Source organism: Magnolia sinica, chromosome 17, assembly GCF_029962835.1.
Source record: "Magnolia sinica isolate HGM2019 chromosome 17, MsV1, whole genome shotgun sequence".
Lineage (NCBI taxonomy): Eukaryota > Viridiplantae > Streptophyta > Magnoliopsida > Magnoliales > Magnoliaceae > Magnolia > Magnolia sinica.
The window spans coordinates 33,134,591-33,155,802 of record NC_080589.1 but is presented as its reverse complement, the minus strand read 5'-3'; the positions used below and the strand labels follow the sequence as shown (position 1 = coordinate 33,155,802).

The following is a 21,212-nucleotide window of genomic DNA, read 5'->3' as shown; positions in this document are numbered from 1 at the left end:
GACCCAACCCACTGGACTTTCAGCCTTACATCTAACCAGTGCATTGCATTAGCCCTGCCATGATAATGGGATGCCCCCAAAATAACACACAGATCAAATCATCAGGTGGGTCCACATCCATCAGAAACATCCAATTCGTGTACACAAGCCAATTTGGAACACAGGCAAAATCAGAGCCATTCATTCCATAAGGAAATAATATATCCTAACTGGAAAATTATTCCCGTGCAGTGATTGCATGATACACGTATATGAGAAAAAAAAAAGGATGGTAAAGAAAAAGATGACCAACAGCCTATATTTAGTTGTAGATGTTTGTACCAACTGATGAATGATCCTTTTGTTTTATTATTCTATGCTAACTGCCAGTAATGAATGGACCAGATCTCAAATACATGTGCCGTCATGTGTATATGGGTTTGCATGCTACTGTGCGATTCCCCACACGAGCATTCGTTACAAGAGGAAGAGTACCCCACATCACTTTTGAAAAGGGGAAATTCCCTCCCTCCCTCCCCGTTTTGCAAATAAGTTCCAGGAGAAGAATTGAAAAGAATGGATTCTAGGGGTGTTGCCAAACACAAGGAACCCAAGAAATCACAACTTGATCATGTTCATACCATTCAATGTGGATTTGATTAGCATGAACACCAAAACCAAGACAAATCAACGAATCTCATAATGGATAGAGTACTTGCCTTAAAGGGTGATTACAATGTAATTCCCACCTCATGTTCGGAACTGATCTCAGAGCCATATTTGCTTACTGCTGGCGTACTCCTATAAGACTGTCGCTTGGTTGGCACGAGTGGGTTGCTCTCTTCCTCATCAATGGCCGTAGGTCTCTCAAAGTAGCCATCCTTGAAGACAGGGTGAACGTAGGCATCTTGAAGGTAGGCTTTCAAGTTAAAGGTTGGTTCCGTGGCCCGCTCCAGTGTGTCCTTCACCATCGCGTCCTGCGATTGAAGAGAATGGAAACGATACAAGAGTATTCATATAGTAAAATGACCAAGTCCTCAATGCAACATTATATAAAACTAAGATGCATCACTGCCATAGAGTTTTTTGAGTTTTGCTAATTCCCACACGTGGCAAGGTGGCATATGTGTGAGGGTCCTAGTCATTCATCAGTTCTGACTATGTGGATTACCTCACATAAAATCAGGCTGCTCCCCATATCAGGTGAACCACAAGTATGTGGATTTACAAATTGCCTATGGTCCACCTTCTATGCACAGGTGCCTGCCTGATGAACGGATGCATATTTGACGAGAGACAGAGGGGCCCAGCAGATGCACAGTTTGGATATCATGCACACTTGCCAAGTACATAAAAAAATATACTAGATGCAATTTTCGTGCAAGAGGCAAGTGTGTGGACCACACCATTGAATTATTTTTATTTCCATGGCAACCATGAATTCAAGGACATCAAAGAGGTAACAGTCTACTTGTTAGCAGATCATGCTATACATATGAAGCCAAAGAGAAATAATAGGGTGCGGATGCATCAGTACTTGGGACGTGATCAGTGTCCTAGTGCCCGGGCAAGTGAGCCCCATGGTTTTTGGATCCAGACTATTGATCTAATGGGCCTCATCATAAACGTGTGACATGCCAAAAACTCTGATGTTGTCAGATTCTGTTCATTTGATCAGTACCCTAAAAGCTGATGCTTAAGGGTCTGCATTTGGTTGCACCAAATTTCATGAAATATCATGAAAATTCACACCAAATTTCATGATATTTGGTGCAACCAAACAGACCCTTACATATAATAAAGAATAATCAAACAGCAGTCTGGAAACCTTCCAGTCTAAAATACATTTGGGGCATCCAAAGATCCACCATGGGTCCATCAGGTCAACACAAAACCATGGGCCCCTTTCACATAGGCATTAGGATCCTATAATTTCTCAAAGACAAATAGACAAACTAGAAGAAGAGTGGTCTTCAGGCAATGCAGTGCATTTCTGCAGATCCCTATCTTCCAATTCTTGTTTCAATTAAAAAAAGAAGAAAAAAAAGAAAAGAAGAAGAAGCAGATTAGTATTATCATTGAAATTATACTGAGTAAGGACTAACCTGTAAAGGGAATTTAACAAATGCGGATTCAAATCGACTTTTGCAGTATGTGTGGAACCAAATAGTCAATATGGGAAGTGCAATGAGCACTGCAGATGATTCAGCAAAGTCTTTTGAACTCATCAATCCTATGAGTAGCATATGTGATATTACCAGTCCAGTAATTATACGCCGATGCACGTCTGGCCAGAATGCTGCTCCACTCTCGTACTGTTGGTGGTAGACATTTATAATCTTGTGCCAAGAAACATATGACTTCAGGAAAGGATTGAGTGAAGCAAAATCAAAGAGATGTTTAAGACGCATTGTCACAAGTTCTACAACCGATCATCATTTCTTTCTCATGATTTGAGCAATGAATGAATTGATGCACAGATAGATTGAAGAAGCAATTTGCAAATCATGTGCCAGCATGGCAAGCATGTGCAAGATTCAGGATATTCATCAGGTGGGGCACTGGACATTCCCTAGTCCATTAGGTTGCGTTTGCACAGGTACTGTGGGGATAGGTTGTCTTATTCCCTGCACCCGAACACTAATGAAGCCTGCCACTTGAGTTTACAGTTGTAGATGAGGGAAACATGAAAGCAAAAACACCACTAATTGTTTACTTTTTTGATCAATCAATCATTTTTAATTTCGGGAATTGAATGATACACTCTATACTACTTTGTTTTTTGAAAACGGAAAATGGGTGTATGAAGATCAAAGGCAGGTGTAAATGCTGACCCCCAACTTCACCTGTCTGCTTGATTAATTATTTACAACATATAAATGAGAATTTATCAGATAGTAAGTTACTTTTGTTGAACAGATTTTTGGAAAATTCAAAATCATGTTGAGAATTCAAGCTCAACCTTTATTGTGTTATCTTTGTTTTTATTGTTTTTGTCCTACATCTGATAGTTGTGGAATGTGTGTAAGCAATGTTGCAATGTAGCACCATGTGCACCTTCAGCTCTAAGCTAGTAAGAGTGTCCCCACTCTTCTCTTAGGCCTGCTGGGATAGGGTGAATCAAAATGTGGAAATGGAAAACCCCCCTTGAATCCTCAAGTCAGGAAAAGAAGGAAATCCTTTTCCATTTCAAATGTTTGTTCAATGTCAATTTCTATGGAGATGTATTTCATTTTCCATTCTCATTTTTCTTTTGCCATTTTGAATGGGTAAATCTACCTAAATTAAGGAAATAGTACAATAATTTAACCTTAAATGTCAAATTAGAGGGTCATAGCATCTTCCCACAAAGTAAGGAATTGGTTTCGCAAACTAGGAACTGTTACATCAAAGGAATTCATTTTCTTTTCCGTAGTTGACCACTCTCTCTCTCTCTCTCTCTCTCTCTCTCTCTCTCTCTCTCTCTCTCTCTCTCTCTCTCTCTCTCTCTCTCTCTATTCTTTAGTTTGTTTACCATGGCATTAGAGAGGGTTAGACCTTGTTGATTTTGTCTATTTAGTTTGTTCTTTGTCCATGGGCTGGTGGTTCAAGTTCTCCAAACCCCAAGTGGCTAGCCCATAAGTTGGCCATCATGTATTCATGTACCTTGGGTCGAGCTTCGTGTGTTTGCTGAGTACCATTCTATGCTGGCATGCCTCCAAGAGTGACGAGGGCTTCCATTCTATACCAGGGTGTCTCCAAGCTTGATAAGGGGTGTTGTTCAATAAGGTTTGATGTTGATGGTAGTGGTGGTGTGATAGCTATTGTTTGGGCGTGAATCCTTTGATGATGCTCATGGTGATGCTTAAGAAATGATAAATCCAACTTTTATTTTATTTTATTTTTTATAATGGTTGTTTGTCTCTTTGCCATTTTGCTCTTGCCTTTGCCTCTGTTGGGTTGTGGAGTGGACATCATATAGCTTGTTTTTTTTTTTTTTTTTCTTGATGCATACAAATAGTTTTATGGTAATGCTTGACCCAACTTGATAAGGAGGATTTCTACTAGCACTGGAGCTTTCCTTTTCCATCGGCTGTCTCTTCCTTTTTAGGCCTTTGTAATTTATTTCAGGTGCAGTCAACTCACTGGTTGTGCAGAGTAATGCTCTGTTGTCTTCACATGTCATTTTGGGTGTAATCCTCCTTTCAACCATTGTGACTGTAATTCACTCAATTGTTATGCAGTATTGAGCTTGCATCTTTGAGAGGATTTTGCATGTGAACGATGATCTGATGACTTGATGGTTGTTGCCTTCTTTGCTACAAACTACTATTTCAAGAGAAGATTCAATGGACATCAAAAGCTCAATCTAAATATAATCTGCAATTGAAGATCTCAAATCCAACCATGTTGAGAATACAAATTCAGCCTTTATCAAGGTATTCAGTAACAATAACAGTGGCTATAATGGCTAGCCCTATGGCAATTACAATATGGGCTGTGACGTCTGATAGTCAAAATCTTTTTAAAGGGAAAATGCATTGGCCCCATGTTGGCTTGTTACGGGCCCGTAATGGGACTTTTTTTTTCAACTTGGGCACTAAGGCCCTGTACCGTTTAATGGCCACCAACATTGTTGTTACGTAACATAACTGTTTTTTTTTTTTTTTTTTTTTGATTTTTGATTTTAATTTTAATTTTAATTTAAATACCATAGCCTTTATTGTGTTGTCTTTATATATTATTTTTGTCCTACATTGAATAGTTCTGGGAATGTGGGTTGTGACTCCTATCTATCAAAGGGGCCCATGTTATCACTTAGAGGAGAGGGAGAAAATAATGAGCACCTTGTGCACCTAGGAGCTATGAAGAGTGCCCTGTCTCTTCCCTTTATATAAGTCTCTTGTCTTTTTCTCTTTCTGCAGTTTGTTTAACAAAGCACAGTTCTCATTGATGTTAAAGAACGTATTTAATAGATCTTAATGTTAAAGAACATACTCTAATAGACCTTCTTGGAAAGCAAAAGAGAAGGGCAAATGATTCGAATCAATCATCCTTGACTAATCAAACAGCCAAAATATGGAATAATACAAGTTATCTTCATATTATATCCAAGATAAAATATACAAAATCTATTTTATCATTAATATACCACTATGATAAAAAAAAAAAAAAAAAAACCTTGAGGTAAGATTTAATTAGGATTGCATGACTATGGGCTTTGCAGTTTTATGCAGTTATCCTTGACCATAGACAGAACAAAAATGGATGGTCATTGAGACTGTTGATCTGGTGAGCCACCATGTGGATGGAATATAGACCAAAAATGGTAGTGATTGGAGAACTTTGATCATCCATTTGTTTGTGGCCTATTTCTCTCTTACAGGCAAGAATCATCCATATTTTGACCATTGTTCATATGGCTACCACAGTACAATCTCATTGATTTTTAGAATGCATTCTATCCATGTGGTGTAAGACAATTAATGGTCCTGATCACCCTAGACTAGTGTGGTGTGTACAACAAAGATGTTTTGGCATGCGCATCATGGAATTCCATGACGAGCAGGCAATCTAGTACCATTCCTCAAAAATTCTATCCCATTGAAATATGTTTGACTAGATCCTCTTGGAAAGGCATGAAAAGAAAAGGCTATGCAACTTTGAAAAACCATAACAACATTAACTAACATACCTGATGGCGGAAAACAACATAAGAGAAACCGAAGAAGATGACTATGAAAGGCAGAAGGAAAGGCGTGACCACTGAATAAACGAGCCCAAGCAAGAAATATAACTGTATTCGAGGTTCAGATGAACTGAAATCCAAACTTCCGGGATTCGTTGCCTGCTTCATGTCCTGATCTGTTTTTACTAGGAACCATTTCTTAAGTTGGAACATAACTAATGGTTTCAATCTAATAATCTCTGCAGCGACTCCAGCCCAACCATCAACCATTATATAAGTAATGAAAAATGTTGCTTTCATTGGCATGGACACTCCAATTGTTTTGGGAATTCTGTGAAAGGGTCACAAAATTTCAAATCAGTATCTCATTGAAACAAGGCGTGCAGGATTTTTTTTTTTTACTAACAAACTACACGGACATGTCAATTAGAAAGTACCATTTTTTATTTTTTAATAATTTTAAACATAGATTGAATATGATCATTCTAAATTCCAGAAGAAGAATCAAACCTGTTGGGCATCACATGCAGTAGACTTTGCAAAATCCCCCCTCCTAGGTCACACAAGGTAGTTAAAGTGTTCGCATGCAGTAGACCTTAACTGTTTGCAACATCCCCCATCCCAGGTAACACATAATAGCTAAAGTGCAGTGTTTGGCATACTCTGTTAGTGAGTGAACAGTGTGCAATAAATATACATCAATGTCTCCGTGTTATTCTTTGCAGCCAACTCCTTGAGTGTGCCTTTCCAATATTGGTCTGACGGTGGTACATGTGTGTTCCTTGGTACTGAATTTGGTGCCTATGTTATTACCTAATGAGAGGGAATTCTGTGTGTGTGGACCTCATGCGTAGTCATATGTCTGGCAACTTGATGAGCCTCCTTTGCTTGCTTGCTCTTTGAAGTGTGTGTGTGTATTAGTTAGGCATGGGCAATTATTGGGTGGGACTATTGTTCAAAACATTGGTATCGCATTACGTATCACACCCTTGGGATACAAATATGTATCGGTTATCGCATGGGATATATTGTTTGTATCGGGTAATTTATCGCACTTTTTGGGAAACATGGGAAAACATTGGGAAATTGTTTGAATTTTTCAATGAAACTTCAGGGATAGTTTTATATATATATATATATATATATATAAACAAACTTAATACACAATTTTAGATCATAACATCTAAAAAAAGTGCACATAATAGGTTTCCTTTGTATAGGGTCCTAAGCTATGCATTGTTTGATTGAACTAACGCAACTATATTCAAATTGAATTCATAACATTTATAAATGTAAGAAGACATGTATGAAAACACAGCCAATTCATTCAAGGAATTTGGGAGAAATTGAAGAAAATATGAACATTTCCCAAAATTTCCAAATCAGGCCACGTACACTCGATTTTTTAATTTAGAGTGTATGTGATGATCATTTCATCAAACACTCCTAAATAATTTAAAATTAGTCTCAATTGTTTGCTGGGTGAAGGGAAATTTTGGGAAAAAATAATATTTTAATAATTTTTTATTTTTAATTAAAAAATAATTTTTATTTTTCAAATTTTGACAAGAACTTAACAAATTAGTAAATCAACCCTCATACATGTTTGGTTTCATGTTTAGAGTGCAACATTACAAGCAATTTGGGAGAAATTGGAGAAGTTTCGAATTTTCCCAAATTTCCTCAAATCGGGGCCATCTTCACTCGAATTTCAAAATTAGAGTATATGTAATGATCATTTCATCAAATACTCCTAAATACTTTGAAATTAGTCTTAATTGACTGCTGGTTGAAGGGAAAATTTGAAAAATTTTAATATTTTAATTAAAAATAACTTTTATTTTCTGAAATTTAATAAGAACTTAACAAATCAGTAGATCAGGCCTCATACATGCTTGATTTCATGTTTGGAGTGCAACATTGCAAGCAATTCGGGAGAAATTGGGGAAATTTCAAAATTTGCCCAATTTTCCCCAAATCGGGCCACCCACACTTAAATCTCGAAATCGAAGCTTGAAATCCTTGATTTTTCATGCAAAACATGAAGAATCAATTGGTTTTTGAGGTTTTTTGGGAGGTAGCATGCGTTTCCTGTGAAGTATTAATGATATTTGTCGATATCAACAAATATCGTTGATGCTCGGTAAAAACCTTTACAAAAGTACGATGACATCTTGTGATGTCTCGCGATATTGTCGATACTTAGCGATACATTGCAATAAATTGCGATATTGTCACCGATATTCAAGAATCTGGACTTTCCAGTGTTACTCACAATCGATTTCGTATCGCTGAAACGTGATATCGATCATATCAGCTGATAGCACTGATATCGCAAACACTAGGTGGGACCATGTTCACATACAAGTGTTGTCAATGTGAGCCTCTATGATGGCTGGTTCCAAAGATGGGTAAAGGAGGAAGGTTGATGTTTGGTGGGGCAGCTGGTCTTAAAAAATTTGAAAATCTACTGTTTAAAAGCAGACTAAATTTCTGGGATAAAGGCTAAAAGAATGACCTGCCATCATCGGCTCAGCTGGCCTAAGCAATCATGGACAACCATTGGACCATTGAACTTGAAAGCAAGAAAGGTATTATTACTTTGCTGTAACAAACTGTTCAAGCTGTGAGCTACATATGAATTAAGCTAAAGATTTTCTCGAAAGGTGTCCCAAAAAAAAAAAAAAAAAACAAAGAAAAGAAAGAAAAGAAAAGAAAAAGAAAAAGAAAAAGCAACATACTCATTTGCAGACTGATTGATGAAATTATGAAGCTGTTGAAGTGCTGTTCCCGTAATTATGTTCATAAGAAATACATTGACCAGTATGAACAGGTAATACTTTGCGGCAGACCTCCTCTCTAAAGCTGATATAGATGTGTGACCTTCTATCTTGGTCATGATCATGAGTATAGTTGGAAGAAGAATAAGGAATATCTTTAATGCAATCCCAGGAAGAAACCCTTGAATGAAGGACTTGACCACCCTGCAATAGCATTTTTTGACCCTTGAGATCTTCGACCATTAAACATGTTCAAAAATCATTGGTCTTGGACAAGAAAATAAAGAAGACATTATGAAAAGAATAAGTAAAAGAAAAAAAGCATTAAGGGAGAAAAATTAAGTTCAAGTAAAAAAAAAAAGCATTAAGGGAAAAAATTTAAGTGATGTTAAAAAATAATAAAACTTTTAGGACCATCAATGTGATTGAGTGTCCCTTTCCTTATTTATTAGTGGTTACAATTAACTACTCAAGAAGAAATCTACACATTGATTTTTGATTTCATCCAATTGAATTGTTTACGGTGTCATATTATCTTAGGATTGAATGATGTCTTTTTTGTTATTTATTGATTTGTTAGGTAGGATGTAAGACCCGTAACCCTATGAGACTGATCGTACACTTCGTTTCTAGTGCCGGCACGTTTTAGGCGGACTAGATCAGCGAGCTTCGATCGTAATTCATAACCCTATTTCAGTACTGCAATGACCCGAGACTTATACTGTAACGTCTTGAAAAAAATCTGTACAAAGACCGAGTACCACCTCAGGCAGATATCACTAAGATCTAAACCCGTTTGCTCTCAGGAGCACACCGAAACTCCGTATCGGACCTGTACCGCACGTTGAAAGTCCGATTACCCCAAAACTATACGGTTATGACCGCATTACTGGACTTGACAACTACCTCGGAAATCAAGTCCTAATAGTACCCGGAAACGCATAATTTGAGCCTGGAGCGAAGTGTGTGAGAAACGCGAATATTTTTAGGAAATGAACTGAAACTTAAGTAAATTGAGTCGTTCACTTGCAGGCCAAATCTAAGGATTCAGACCGTCAGAATCTGATCCAATTACACCCTCGAATCAGGAAAAATTTCCAACACATGTCAGTGTACTTGTGGCCTTGATCGAGTACCAGTGACCGTCGAACTGAAACTGGTCCTCCGTGGTTGATCTGTAAATCCGATCGGACCGAAAACTTAGTCTGGCCTAAATCCAATGTCAGGGAGCTTAAGTCCGACCACACGTAGAAAAGGGGCCTCCAGATGTGCTCCGTTAGACCGAAACGGCCAGTCTTTAGTTATAACCTAAGTATATCATGGCCCTGGGGCCATTCCCATCAGTTCTGGGCCTATATAAGGGCCTAAACCCATCCCTCTCTCATTCCATACGAATTCCTAACCCTAGGAGAGAGAAGAGAGAGAAAAGAGAAGGAAAGAGAGAGAGAGAGAGTGAGAGAGAAAGTGGGAGACCGTCCCTGGGATCCTTCCCTATCGCTCCATGGGCTGAATCAACCCTTCTGCATCGCTATTCCAGCGATTCCGACTCCGTTCTTAGGTAAGAAAACCTAACCCTAATCTGTTTTAGGGTTTCAAATAGTGTAAGTGATGAAATAGCTAACCTATTTCATTGCTATAGGTGGCTGTCGTGCCATAGACGAATACTTGACATACAAACTGAGTTCGATACTTGTTTATCAACGAAAGGTGCGGACTATAAACGTTTAGGTTATGGTTTTCAAGGCTTTCAATGTTAGTAATAATTTATGTCTAACTTGATTGCTATCACATATGCTAGATACGATATTTTCCGTAAACTACACATATATGTAAACTATGTTGGTTTTAAATACATTCCATGTGTTTGTTGAAATGTCTGAATGCATGTGGAATTATGATTCGTGTTTGATACGATTGTCGTTAGAGAATACATGATTGCTGTTGATATGGCAACTCCTATGTAGAAGGATTTTCTATGATATGCGTTTTAAACTAATTAAGTGCATGTGTGTAATATGTGTAGTCTTAAGTGTTTGATAAAATGCCTGAATGAGAAAATGCTTGTTTAAATGCATGTATGGAGGGTGTTGAGATAGGATTCTCAATCCCCTTAACTATGGATATAGTGCCCTTTCTATAACCTATCATACTATTATGTGTTGTATGAATGAAATGCATGTGCATGATAATATGTGTAGTATGTGTGTGATTAAATTGCTCAAGTAAGATTTGTATCTAATTTTGATTGGCACATGCGGTTTTGGACTGGTACATATGAATGCCTAATGTACATGAAATGTGTTTGGGGCTACGACGTAGTCCAGGCAATTGGTAATGATTTCCGAGTTAGTGGCCGAGGTTGTTTCACCACACCAGACACGTTCGAGGAATTCGAGTCGTACGCTGCTAGTCGACAGTGGTTAGGCCACGCGGAGTGCTTACGCGCTCCATGTCGATCGGCTCGACGTATGCTCGTACTAGTCGAGCTTGTCAAGTAACTCGATTGGCTCGATGAATGTTCACCATGTATGGACGCTACTGCTTGAATCTAAGATACCAAACTCACTAGTGGAAAACCCGTTTAACCTTGGTACCTCGATCCACTAAGACTCATGAGCTGGGCATGGTGGTATGGGACACCGTGGTCGTGCTGTCGGCCTACGCTGGGGTGACGAGCCTCCCCGTAGTGATCAGTGAGCAACCCAAACTCATGAGCCGAATACAGTGGTATGGGACTATAGAGAATGCTAGTGTATTATATTTATAGTGTGTCCTTTTAGTGTAAGTGCATGTGCACACTTCCCTATTCCCCTGTAGTGTACTATATGCTTTTTTATAATAAAATATTATGTGTTAGGGCATGCAAGCCTAATACATATCATCTTTCCCAAACTCTCCTCCTCCTTCTCTCTCAATATTCTCATCTCTTCTTCACATTATCCTCATCAAATCTATTTGAGGTTAAAAACCTCTCAAACATTGATCTTAAGTAAAAAATCCACCATGGATAGCTTGGGAGGAAGATTTCGGTCCATCTTGAGCAAAGCAACCGAAGAAAAGCTTACCGATTTGAGGTAGATCGAAGAAAAACGGAATCTGGAACTGATTTTCGAATTTCTCTATTTCGCCCAAAATACCATGAAATGAGGTCCAATAAATTCTGAAAAAATCATGACAAATCTTCTAAAATCAAGATCTATCAAACCCCTAAACTTTTAGCTCAAACAGAGCCCATGCGTCCGTACAATGCTGACGTCAGCCGTACGGCTGCTGACATCAGCAAGGTGACGTGTCGCCTCTCAACCTGTTGGATGCGGAATGCCTTGAACTTGCTTTGATACCAAGTAGAAATAGATTTGATGAGGATAATGTGAAGAAGAGATGAGAATATTGAGAGAGAAGGAGGAGGAGAGTTTGGGAGAGATGATATGTATTAGGCTTGCATGCCCTAACACATAATATTTTATTATGAAAAAACATATAGTACACTGTAGGGGAATAGGGAAGTGTGCACATGCACTTACACTAAAAGGACACACTATAAATATAATACACTAGCATTCTCTATAGGGACACTATATTCAAGCTGTCGGCCTATGATTAGGTGACGAGCCCGTAGTGACCTCGAGTGTACGCTAGAAACTATGATGAGGTGACGAGCCTTTCCGTAGTAAACTAGAGTATAAACCAGGCCTACGCTGAGGTGACGAGCCTCTCCGTGGCAGCCTAAAAACTGCCTATCGTATGTGACTGCTAGGATTGACGACCCTAGATGGATCAATGTTGGGTATATGACATAAAGGGAGGTGCCTTAGCTTTCCAATCCTGCTGTATGAAAAGGTCTAATAAGAACTCGGTAATCATGCTCATGCACCGCATTGCATATGCCTTCGACGTTGGTGTTGAGCATAGAGGAAGGGGTGCATGCCGCGACCATAAGAGGAAGATTGCAGAGGGAGTGCAGGCAAGGGCATGCATCATTAATACATATCATTTTTGCATTAACCAGAGTATTTAGGGATGTTTGATTGTATTGCTTTATCATTACTGCTTGATTGAATTGATAACATGTTAACCTTTGCCTTATAGCTCCACTGAGTTGATCACTCACTCCCACGTTCTGGAACGGTGTTTTAAACACCAACTAGACTCTGTCTTAGCTGCAGGTGATGGCGATGCTTATGAGAGAGAGCCGGACTGTTACGATGACGAGGAGGAGTTCTCCTATATGCAACTCTCTGGCGGGTCTATGTAGACCTGGAGTTGTGCTGACGGGGCTACAGGATTTTGGATAGAGAACATTACACTTTCTGATTTTTGTATATTTTTGAATTAAACTTTTAATTGTTTAACCTAGTGACAGTCATACTCTGAGGGCTTACTATTATTTTTGTACAGTTTATATACATATCACAGTCTTCCGCTAGCGTACTTTAATTGCCTCTGGAGTATGATATGCTGTTTTAGTATAATCCCATTCATGTTTAAGGCACTAATACGGATAACATTTAATCATCATTATCTATGTTGCTTAAGTGATGCATTGGAACTCGGGAGTGAGTCTATGCTCGACCCCCGATTTTCAGGGCGTTACATATACCTTGTCGACCGCGCAGGTGTTGCGATTCTAACACCATGCGGCATGCCTCATTTCAACACACAGATTAGAAGTTTTAATTTTTGGCACAATCTAAGGTGGGCTGCGCAACGCATGCATGATTAGCCCTACTTACACAAATCCCGAGGTAGTCTAATCAATCAATCAATCAATCAATCAATCAACCCATCAATCACACACCTCTCTCTCTCCAACCATTAGTTACACAAGCCCATGCCTCCCATCACTCACCCATACCCTTGCCCATGCTAAGCCACTCCCATCTGTCTTTCCCTCTTCCCATTCTACCCCTCCATCTATTCATATTTCCCTCCCTATCCAAAAAGTCCTACCTTATTTATATGTTAGTTGTGTATGGAGGGCCCCATAGTAGCGGGGGCCCATCCAATGGCTCGATCTTCCCCTTCCTTTTTCCCTTCTCTTTCTTTCCTTTAATGTTGTGGACTATTGTGGAGCGCACAAGTGGGCCACGTTGTGAGACGCACGCTGTCACAGTGTGCCCCCCACACGTTATCACAGCATGGACCACCTTGTGTGGCCCGCCGTGATATTTCTTTGCCATTCAACTTGTTTATAAGATCGCACAGATCTGGATGATGGAAAAAGACAAGATCAAATTGATTCAAAGCTCTTTGGGCCTACCTTGAGCTGGTCAACCTAATGGACGGAGTGGATTGTCCATGTATGGACCCCACAAGACTAAAAAATTAAAGAGAAGAGAAAATGAACGTCCAGACGCTGGACGTCAGCGTCAAGGACGTTTGGACTACCAACGTCATGGACGCTACTTGGTTTGGAGGTGAGAGTGGGATCTCCACTCATGAGACCCACCATGATGTATATGTGTCATCTACATCGTCCATTAGTTTTGCCAGATCATTTCAGGCCCGGGGCCCAGAAATGAAGAAGATCCAAATCTTAGGTGACCCACATCACTAGGAATACTGGGCTAGCCAGCTGGTGGGCCACTCGTGCACCGTCCATACTCTTCTCTAGGTTATTCAAGGGTAGGGCCCTAAAAATGAGGGAAATCCAGATCTCAAGTGGACCACAGCACTAAGAACAGTGGAGGTGGGTGCGTGGGTGGGTGATGCAAGACAATTAACCACTTGCTCTAAAAGCTCGAACTAATAAAGCATGACGAAATAATCCCTTGATCTTATAGCCCAGGACCCACATCACATGGGTTAGGACCTCGGTCGACCCCCCCTCATGGGCCCCACATCAGATGGGTACCGCCTCACACGGGCCACTCGCCTTGAGTGTGTCCCTGTATCCCATAGGCTACCCCACTCGAGCTCGGTGTGAAAATGCTCCCGTATTAATCATCCCCCGTGAGGAGTCTTGAACATGAGACCTCCCGCTTTGATATCAATTTGATGTAGAACAATTAATCGCTCTCTCTAAAAGATCGAACTGATAGAGCATGACGAAATAATCCCTTTATCTTATTAGCCTAGGCCCCACATCACATGGGTTAGGACCTTGGCTGAACCGCCCTCGTGGGCCCCACATCACATGGGTATCGCCTCACACGAACCACCCACCTCACACGAGCCGCCCACACCGAGTGTGTCCCCGCATCCCACAGGCTACCCCACTTGAGCTCGGTGTGAAAATGCAAAATGCCCCCGCATTAGTGCACCATGATGTACATGTTGAATCCACACCGCCCATTTGTTTCTCCAAATCATTTTAGGGTTGGTGCCTTAAAAAATGAGACGGATCCACATGTTAGGTGGACCACACCACAGGAAGCAGTGAAGACAATGACGTCCACTATTGCAATATTCCTAAGGCCCACCTTGATGTTTATTTATCATCGAACCTTTTTATAAGGTCTCACATACCCGGATGAAGGGAAACACAACTATTAGCTTGATCCAAAGAATTTGGGGGCCGCATGAGTGGACTTGCTGTAGGCAGCGTGCCTGCGCACGCTGTCTAGCAAGGCCCACCTCATGGGGCCCACTCTAATGTATCTGATTCATCCATGTCGTCCATCTATTTCTCTAGCTCATTTTAGGGATGGGACCCACAAATGAGGCCGATCCATATCTCAATTGGGCCACACCTCAGGAAATAGTGGGACAATGGTGTCCACTATTGAAACCTTCCCAGGGTCCACCATAATGTTTGTATTTTGTCCATGCTGCACCCGCCACGATGTATCTATTTTATCCATACCGTCCATATGTTTTCCATATCAATTTAGGTCATAAGCCCATAAATGAGGCTGATCAGACCCTCAAGTGGGCTGCTCTAAAGGAATTAATGAGAGTTGAGTACCTACCATTGAAAAACTTCCACAAGCCCATTGTAGTGTTTGTTGCCACCCAACTTATCTGTAGGGCCTATTGTGGACCCCACCATGGTGCATGTGTTTGTTTAAGTCATCCTGAGTAGGTCCCAACTTGATGTATACATTATATCCTCACCGATCATCCATTTTACTAGATTAGGTTATATGTAAAGGACTTATTGTGTGGCTAATTCTAGTGGTAAGTGGGCCATGCCAGGCAAACCCTTACATTGCTAGCGGAGCCCACTGATTGGGTCCCGATCTCGATATGTTTGACCATTAACTTGATAGGTTGACACTGATAACATGCTTAGTGTAATGGATACTTTGCTCATTCATCTACCCATATGCATCATCTGTATGCTTGTCTTGTAATGACGATTGATCATAGCATACACTTTTTGGCTTGAGGTACTTGAGGGACCCGTACAAGATAGGGTTGTCTTGCATGATCGCGCGGTATGTGCATGATTGATGCATGACTTAGATAGTGTGATTCATGCATTATGCATCATATGTGACACTGACATGTCATATCTACTCCTTAGTGATACCAAGGAGGTAGTTTTGCAGTCTTGTCATGGTCGGTAGATGATTTTATAGACACCGGAAACTATTGAGATTACAGGGCATCACAGGCGTCCTTGGGTGAAAGTCCCTAAACCCTGTGGTACCAATAGGATGCTCCAACGTTTAGACCGAGTGGATTCATAAGCGCATGATGGTTGGATATCAGTAGGCCACGTCTCCCACTGTGTTGGGGTTGGTTGGAAGGGGGTTTGACCTTACCCGCCCGAGTGCAGAGGGCTATATGCTAGGTTGAGTCTAACCAACTCGTGAAATGGGTTCACTATCGATGAGCTAGGTGATTTTCTGTGTACCACTAACAAGGCGAATAGTGAGGTCTTTTGCACTCACTTGGTCTTGTGTGTGATGGGCGGTAGCTAGTGTCGGAAGTGTACTGGACCTCGGTGATGATCTAATTGTGAAGTATTCTAATGTGGACTAGTGAAGCATTGGCATGTTGCATTGCATCATTAGCATATGACATTTGGCCATGTAGGCTCTTGCATCGCATAGCCTGAGTATGGATGATAACATTTATGGACTTGCTAGTTTGACCCTCCATCATTTCCGCTTTCTCTAATATTTGCATGCTTGGCACATGCATTGTGCACACACACACACACACACTCTCTAAGCTTCATAGTAAGCTTATGCACGTTGTTTACGTGCAAGTTATGCTAAACCGTAGTAGCATTGAAGCAGGAGCATGTACGTGATCTTTTGGAGTTTTGTTATATCACGTATTTCCCTTATAGCATTGTACTCGAACTGATATTATGGTGAAAACGTGATGTGTTTTTAGTTTTGGTACACTTGTTGTTATGCTCATGTAAAAAAATAAAATAAAATAAAATTCACCTTGAAAATCCTCCTTGTGGGGATCCCAGGATCGGAACCTGGCGAATGGGAACTAGGAGCCAAGAATGAGGTACTACGGAGGCTGTCACCGCTAGATTCAGAGCTTAGTAATTCTATGAGCCCGTTTACCGAGTTTGGGGCGTGACATAGGATTTCTTATTTTCTTTCATATATATATATATAAATTGGGATTTTGATTAGGTGAGTTTGTATAGTTTTAGTGAGTTTTAAGAACAAGAAATTATCTTGGGTGTGTATTGTGTGGGAAAATTTTGCATGATGTTTGAAGTGTTTCCTTCATTAAAGCATATCTAATATGGAACTCTACGGGTTCTCTAAGAACATTTGTAGGGAACTTGGAACTTAAAAATATTCCCATATCGATTTAAGGTTTCTCTTTGTAGCTGTTCCGGAAGCTTTCAGATTTCCATTAGAACTAAGCTGTAGAGGATAGATATAAAACACACAGATCTCTTCCAACATCAGTTCAATATTCTTGTTCGATATAATCGTTATCATTAAGTTGATCATTGCTTAATGGAAGATATGATTCTTGATATTTGTTAATGGTGGCATTGTTCATGAACAAAACCCAACTTCCTAGGGAATACCTTTGTTTTCCTAGTAACACATGTTTATGGACGTGTTTGTGAGATTCACTTCACATTACAGACTTCATGAAACCAAGAGGCTCAACTTTCAGGGTTTAATTTTATGACATGATTAGGACATACGTATGAATTTGTTATTCATTGTTTTACTAGGGTTAGTTCTCTTTAAATGGATAACAACTGGGATTTCGAGTTAGAGTTCGGAGAACTTCTATGATATTCAATATCTGTAAATATTTCTTTTACGTTTGATGCAAAGAGAACTAACTCATTTCGAGAATAAACCAAATAGTACTATTGGAATATTGGCAGTTTGTTGCAGTAATTGTTGTTGGAGATTTAGGGTGTTTATGCCATGAGTCATGACATCCTTCGACATCCCTTGATTCATGTAACTTTCTACTGAAAGTATCCAGCAAGAAAGATTTTCAGTCAAATGTATGCCTTTTTAAAGATATGGTGTCAATTATATGTTATACAAATACAACAAAAAGACCAAACAAGTTGCTTGAGGTGAGTCTTTTGTTGGAAGATTTGTCTCTCTAAAATGAAACTACTCTCTGTTAAATGATAACCAAGTTGCACAATGTTGAACTGGTTCTATGTCCATCTTTCTTTCCTTTGTTAGAACAAATTAAATATAAAAATAAGAATTCATACCTTCATCTTGATCAATATGAACTTAAAAAGCTGTCTTTTTCATAAACTGTTGCTTCTTTTTTTTTTGCCTTCTCATTGTCATATTTCCTCTTTATATATTTAAATAAAATACAACAAGAAATTGAAAATACATTACAGATAAAAAATGATAGCATGACACCTATTAACAATAATGCAATTTAATATTTTTGAAAAGCTCAAAACTAAATCATCATCATCATCAAGCCCCATCCCAGATATTTGTGGGCAAGGCTGTGATTTTTGAAAGCTCCAGAGAATTGGATTAAAAAAGTATTTGACGAATAACATATGATCAATTCAAAAGCAATATACTCACACTTCTATGACTGGCTTTAAGAATAACAAATGATCAATTCAAAAGCAAGCAATATACTCACCCGTTTATGACTGACTTTAAGAATGGAAAAACCTTTTCTATCCCCTCAATGTTTGCAAGAGACTGAACAAACGCAATTGGAATGATATAGAAAAAGGTAAGGAAGAAAAGTGCAATGGCCATTAGGAACCTCCTGATTGAGAGTTTAACAAATGGAACTGAGAGATTAGGCCAATAAACATCACGAGGCTCAGGGGCCCAGTCCGTTAACCATATTGTTGGATTACTTGTTTGCTGGGTTTGAGCACAAACAGCAGCCCCCCATCGGCTTTTGAATGAGACAAATGCTACAGGCATTATAGCTTTAGGGTCACTTACTACCTTCTCTCTTTCGGTATCTTCCTGGATAGAGAAATGCAATTATACACCAGTAGAAAAATAAAAAGAGGCCAAATATTATAGTAGGTTAGAAGAAAATGTTTAAAATAGCAAAAATCCAAGTCATGAATGATTTAAGTTATTCAACTAAATACATTATAAATGAGGGATGACAAGAGATCTCTCTCTGATAACAATGTTATTAGAAACAATTAATAGACAACATGCCTAATTAAATATTAGAGGGAATAGAAAATTTGGAGCATAAAGTTTTGTACAAGACTACAAGTTGCAAATGTTGTCTGGTACCCTTAGTTTGATAACCTGGCCAATCAGCTTGTGCCTTGCCCAAGTAAAGTTGGCCATGTCATTCCCAGCTTAGGGTGAAAATTGAGTTGGAGGACAAGGTTGACCTAGGAGTCATTTGACTTTTAGGCTAGACATATGAATCAAAGAGGCTTCCTTAAATTTATTTTGTTTTGTTTTTGTTCTTATGGGTGCTTGGACTTGATAAGGCCATTTGTTTCTTTTTGTGTTTTTTTAAAAGAATCTACCAGTATTTTTCCCATTCAACACATGAGGTCATGGCCTGTTGATCTCATGGGCCTCCAATGAGGGCTGCACAATAAACCTAATAGATTGGATTTTTTGGTTTCCCTTCCACAATTGCAGGGGGCATTGTTACTGATCTGATGGGTCCTATCATTGATGGGGGATGTCCAAACAATCTTCCAGATTGAAAAATCTGAGCCCCTTGTTCAGGGACCTACAATTGTTCAGTTCAGAAAGTATCTTTACAACTAAGTACTCTTATATAGGGCCCAGGATCAGGTGTATAAAATCATTGATGTGAAAGATTTTGGGGCATCCCTCATGCATGGTGGGGTCTACTAGATCAATAATATGGATCATCAAAACACATTCCCAACTTGAACAAACTAGAAGTGTTAGAATTTTATGCATGCGATGTTTACCCATGAAAGGGCCCTTTAGATTAATTGTGTGGATCATAGAGTTGGCGAACACCCAAACCACTACTGGGTCGAGCCTAAATCTTCCATTTTGTTCAATTTGTATATATCATACTACTACTACTACTACTACTACTACTATTATTATTATTGTTTTCATTATTAATATGAATTATATTTAAAAATTTTACTTAAACATTTATGGACCCACTTGGTTGACTAGACGAGTCCTGGATTGATTGGATCCGTTGATTGACAAGTTGTAGTCCAATCTTGCATTGTGAACTATGTTGATACCATATAATGAATTACTATCCTTTATGGATCCCATCCTTTTCAAAGCGTCCTTGCCAACTAATACCTTCCTTATTTAAAAGCAATTAATTAATTATAGAATAATTTAGCAAATAATGTAAAAACATACGAAAAACATCATAATTATCAACATCATCTCAGCCATACGAAATAATAACAAACATACAACTAGTCTTTTCTTACTACCTCCATCCATGTCCTTTTGGGCCTTCCTTTTGCCTTTTTGGAGCTTTCAATTTTGTACCAACTCACTCCTAACCGGTGCAGTTCTTGGTCTCCATTGCACATGACCAAACCATCTAAGTCTACTTTTCCTCATCTTATTATTTAATGGTGTCACTCCTAAGTTCCCCTGAATGTGTTCATTTTTAATTTTGTCCTCATCGTCTTGCCACTAATCCATCTGAACATCCTCATTTCAGCTGCACTCATCCTATGAACATGTTCTTTTACTGCACAACATTCTGTCATAGAAAGCATGGCTGGTCGTCTAGCTATCCTCTAAAATTTTCCTTTCAGTCCTAGTGGTTCATGATGATCACATAAAACTCCAGAGGCACATCACAATTTCTTCCACCCAGATTGAATTCTATGGGCAACGTCCTTTTCAATCTCTCCACTTTCATGAATTATTGATCAAAGGCATCGAAAGTGGTCATTTTTGGGAAACTTCTTGGTCAGCAATCCCTAGTAATTCCTCGCTTTCACTCCTATTATTATGTATGTAACTATATAGTTTGCCAGATTTCATGAAGCGTAAGTTTTCAAGACAACATGAAACAACATAGAGACTTAACCTTAAAAGAAAAATTAACCGGGCTACTGATGTATGTCTGAAAAGTTCATGTTGACCATATGAATTATTGTTAGCAGACTACAATGAAATACAATTATTAGGTAGAGTTTCATGGGACTTGAATGAAAAACCTAGAGGTCACAACTCACAACATACATGACAAATGCAGGAAAAAGTAGACACCCTTTATTGAAAGTAAAATCAACTAATAAAATCCTTTCAACTAAAAGGAGTATAATATTGTAAATAAGAAAATGAGAAATAATTCTAATAGTTTATGCATATATTCAATGTAAAGGTAAGTACATTTTAGTCATTTCATCTCACAGAAATAGCCCATTCTATCGAATACAAAACACCTATTGATGAACC

General features: G+C 39.1%; 1 protein-coding gene across 3 annotated transcripts in view; it reads right to left on the bottom strand.

Moving 5' to 3' along the window:
• Positions 1-597: 597 nt before the first annotated feature.
• The window catches only part of LOC131230806 (CSC1-like protein At4g02900), a 98,445-nt gene continuing 77,830 nt past the window's right edge, over positions 598-21,212 (bottom strand). For 2 of the 3 annotated variants that reach the window (XM_058226796.1, XM_058226797.1), the window contains 5 exons: positions 18,442-18,782; positions 8,389-8,631; positions 5,654-5,978; positions 2,085-2,318; positions 598-956 (listed from right to left, as the gene is read on the bottom strand). In XM_058226796.1, coding sequence (XP_058082779.1) covers positions 711-956; positions 2,085-2,318; positions 5,654-5,978; positions 8,389-8,631; positions 18,442-18,782 — 1,389 coding nt within the window. In that variant the 3' untranslated portion in view covers positions 598-710. The remainder of the gene's footprint in view (positions 957-2,084; positions 2,319-5,653; positions 5,979-8,388; positions 8,632-18,441; positions 18,783-21,212) is intronic. The other variant, XM_058226798.1, reaches the window with a different exon arrangement.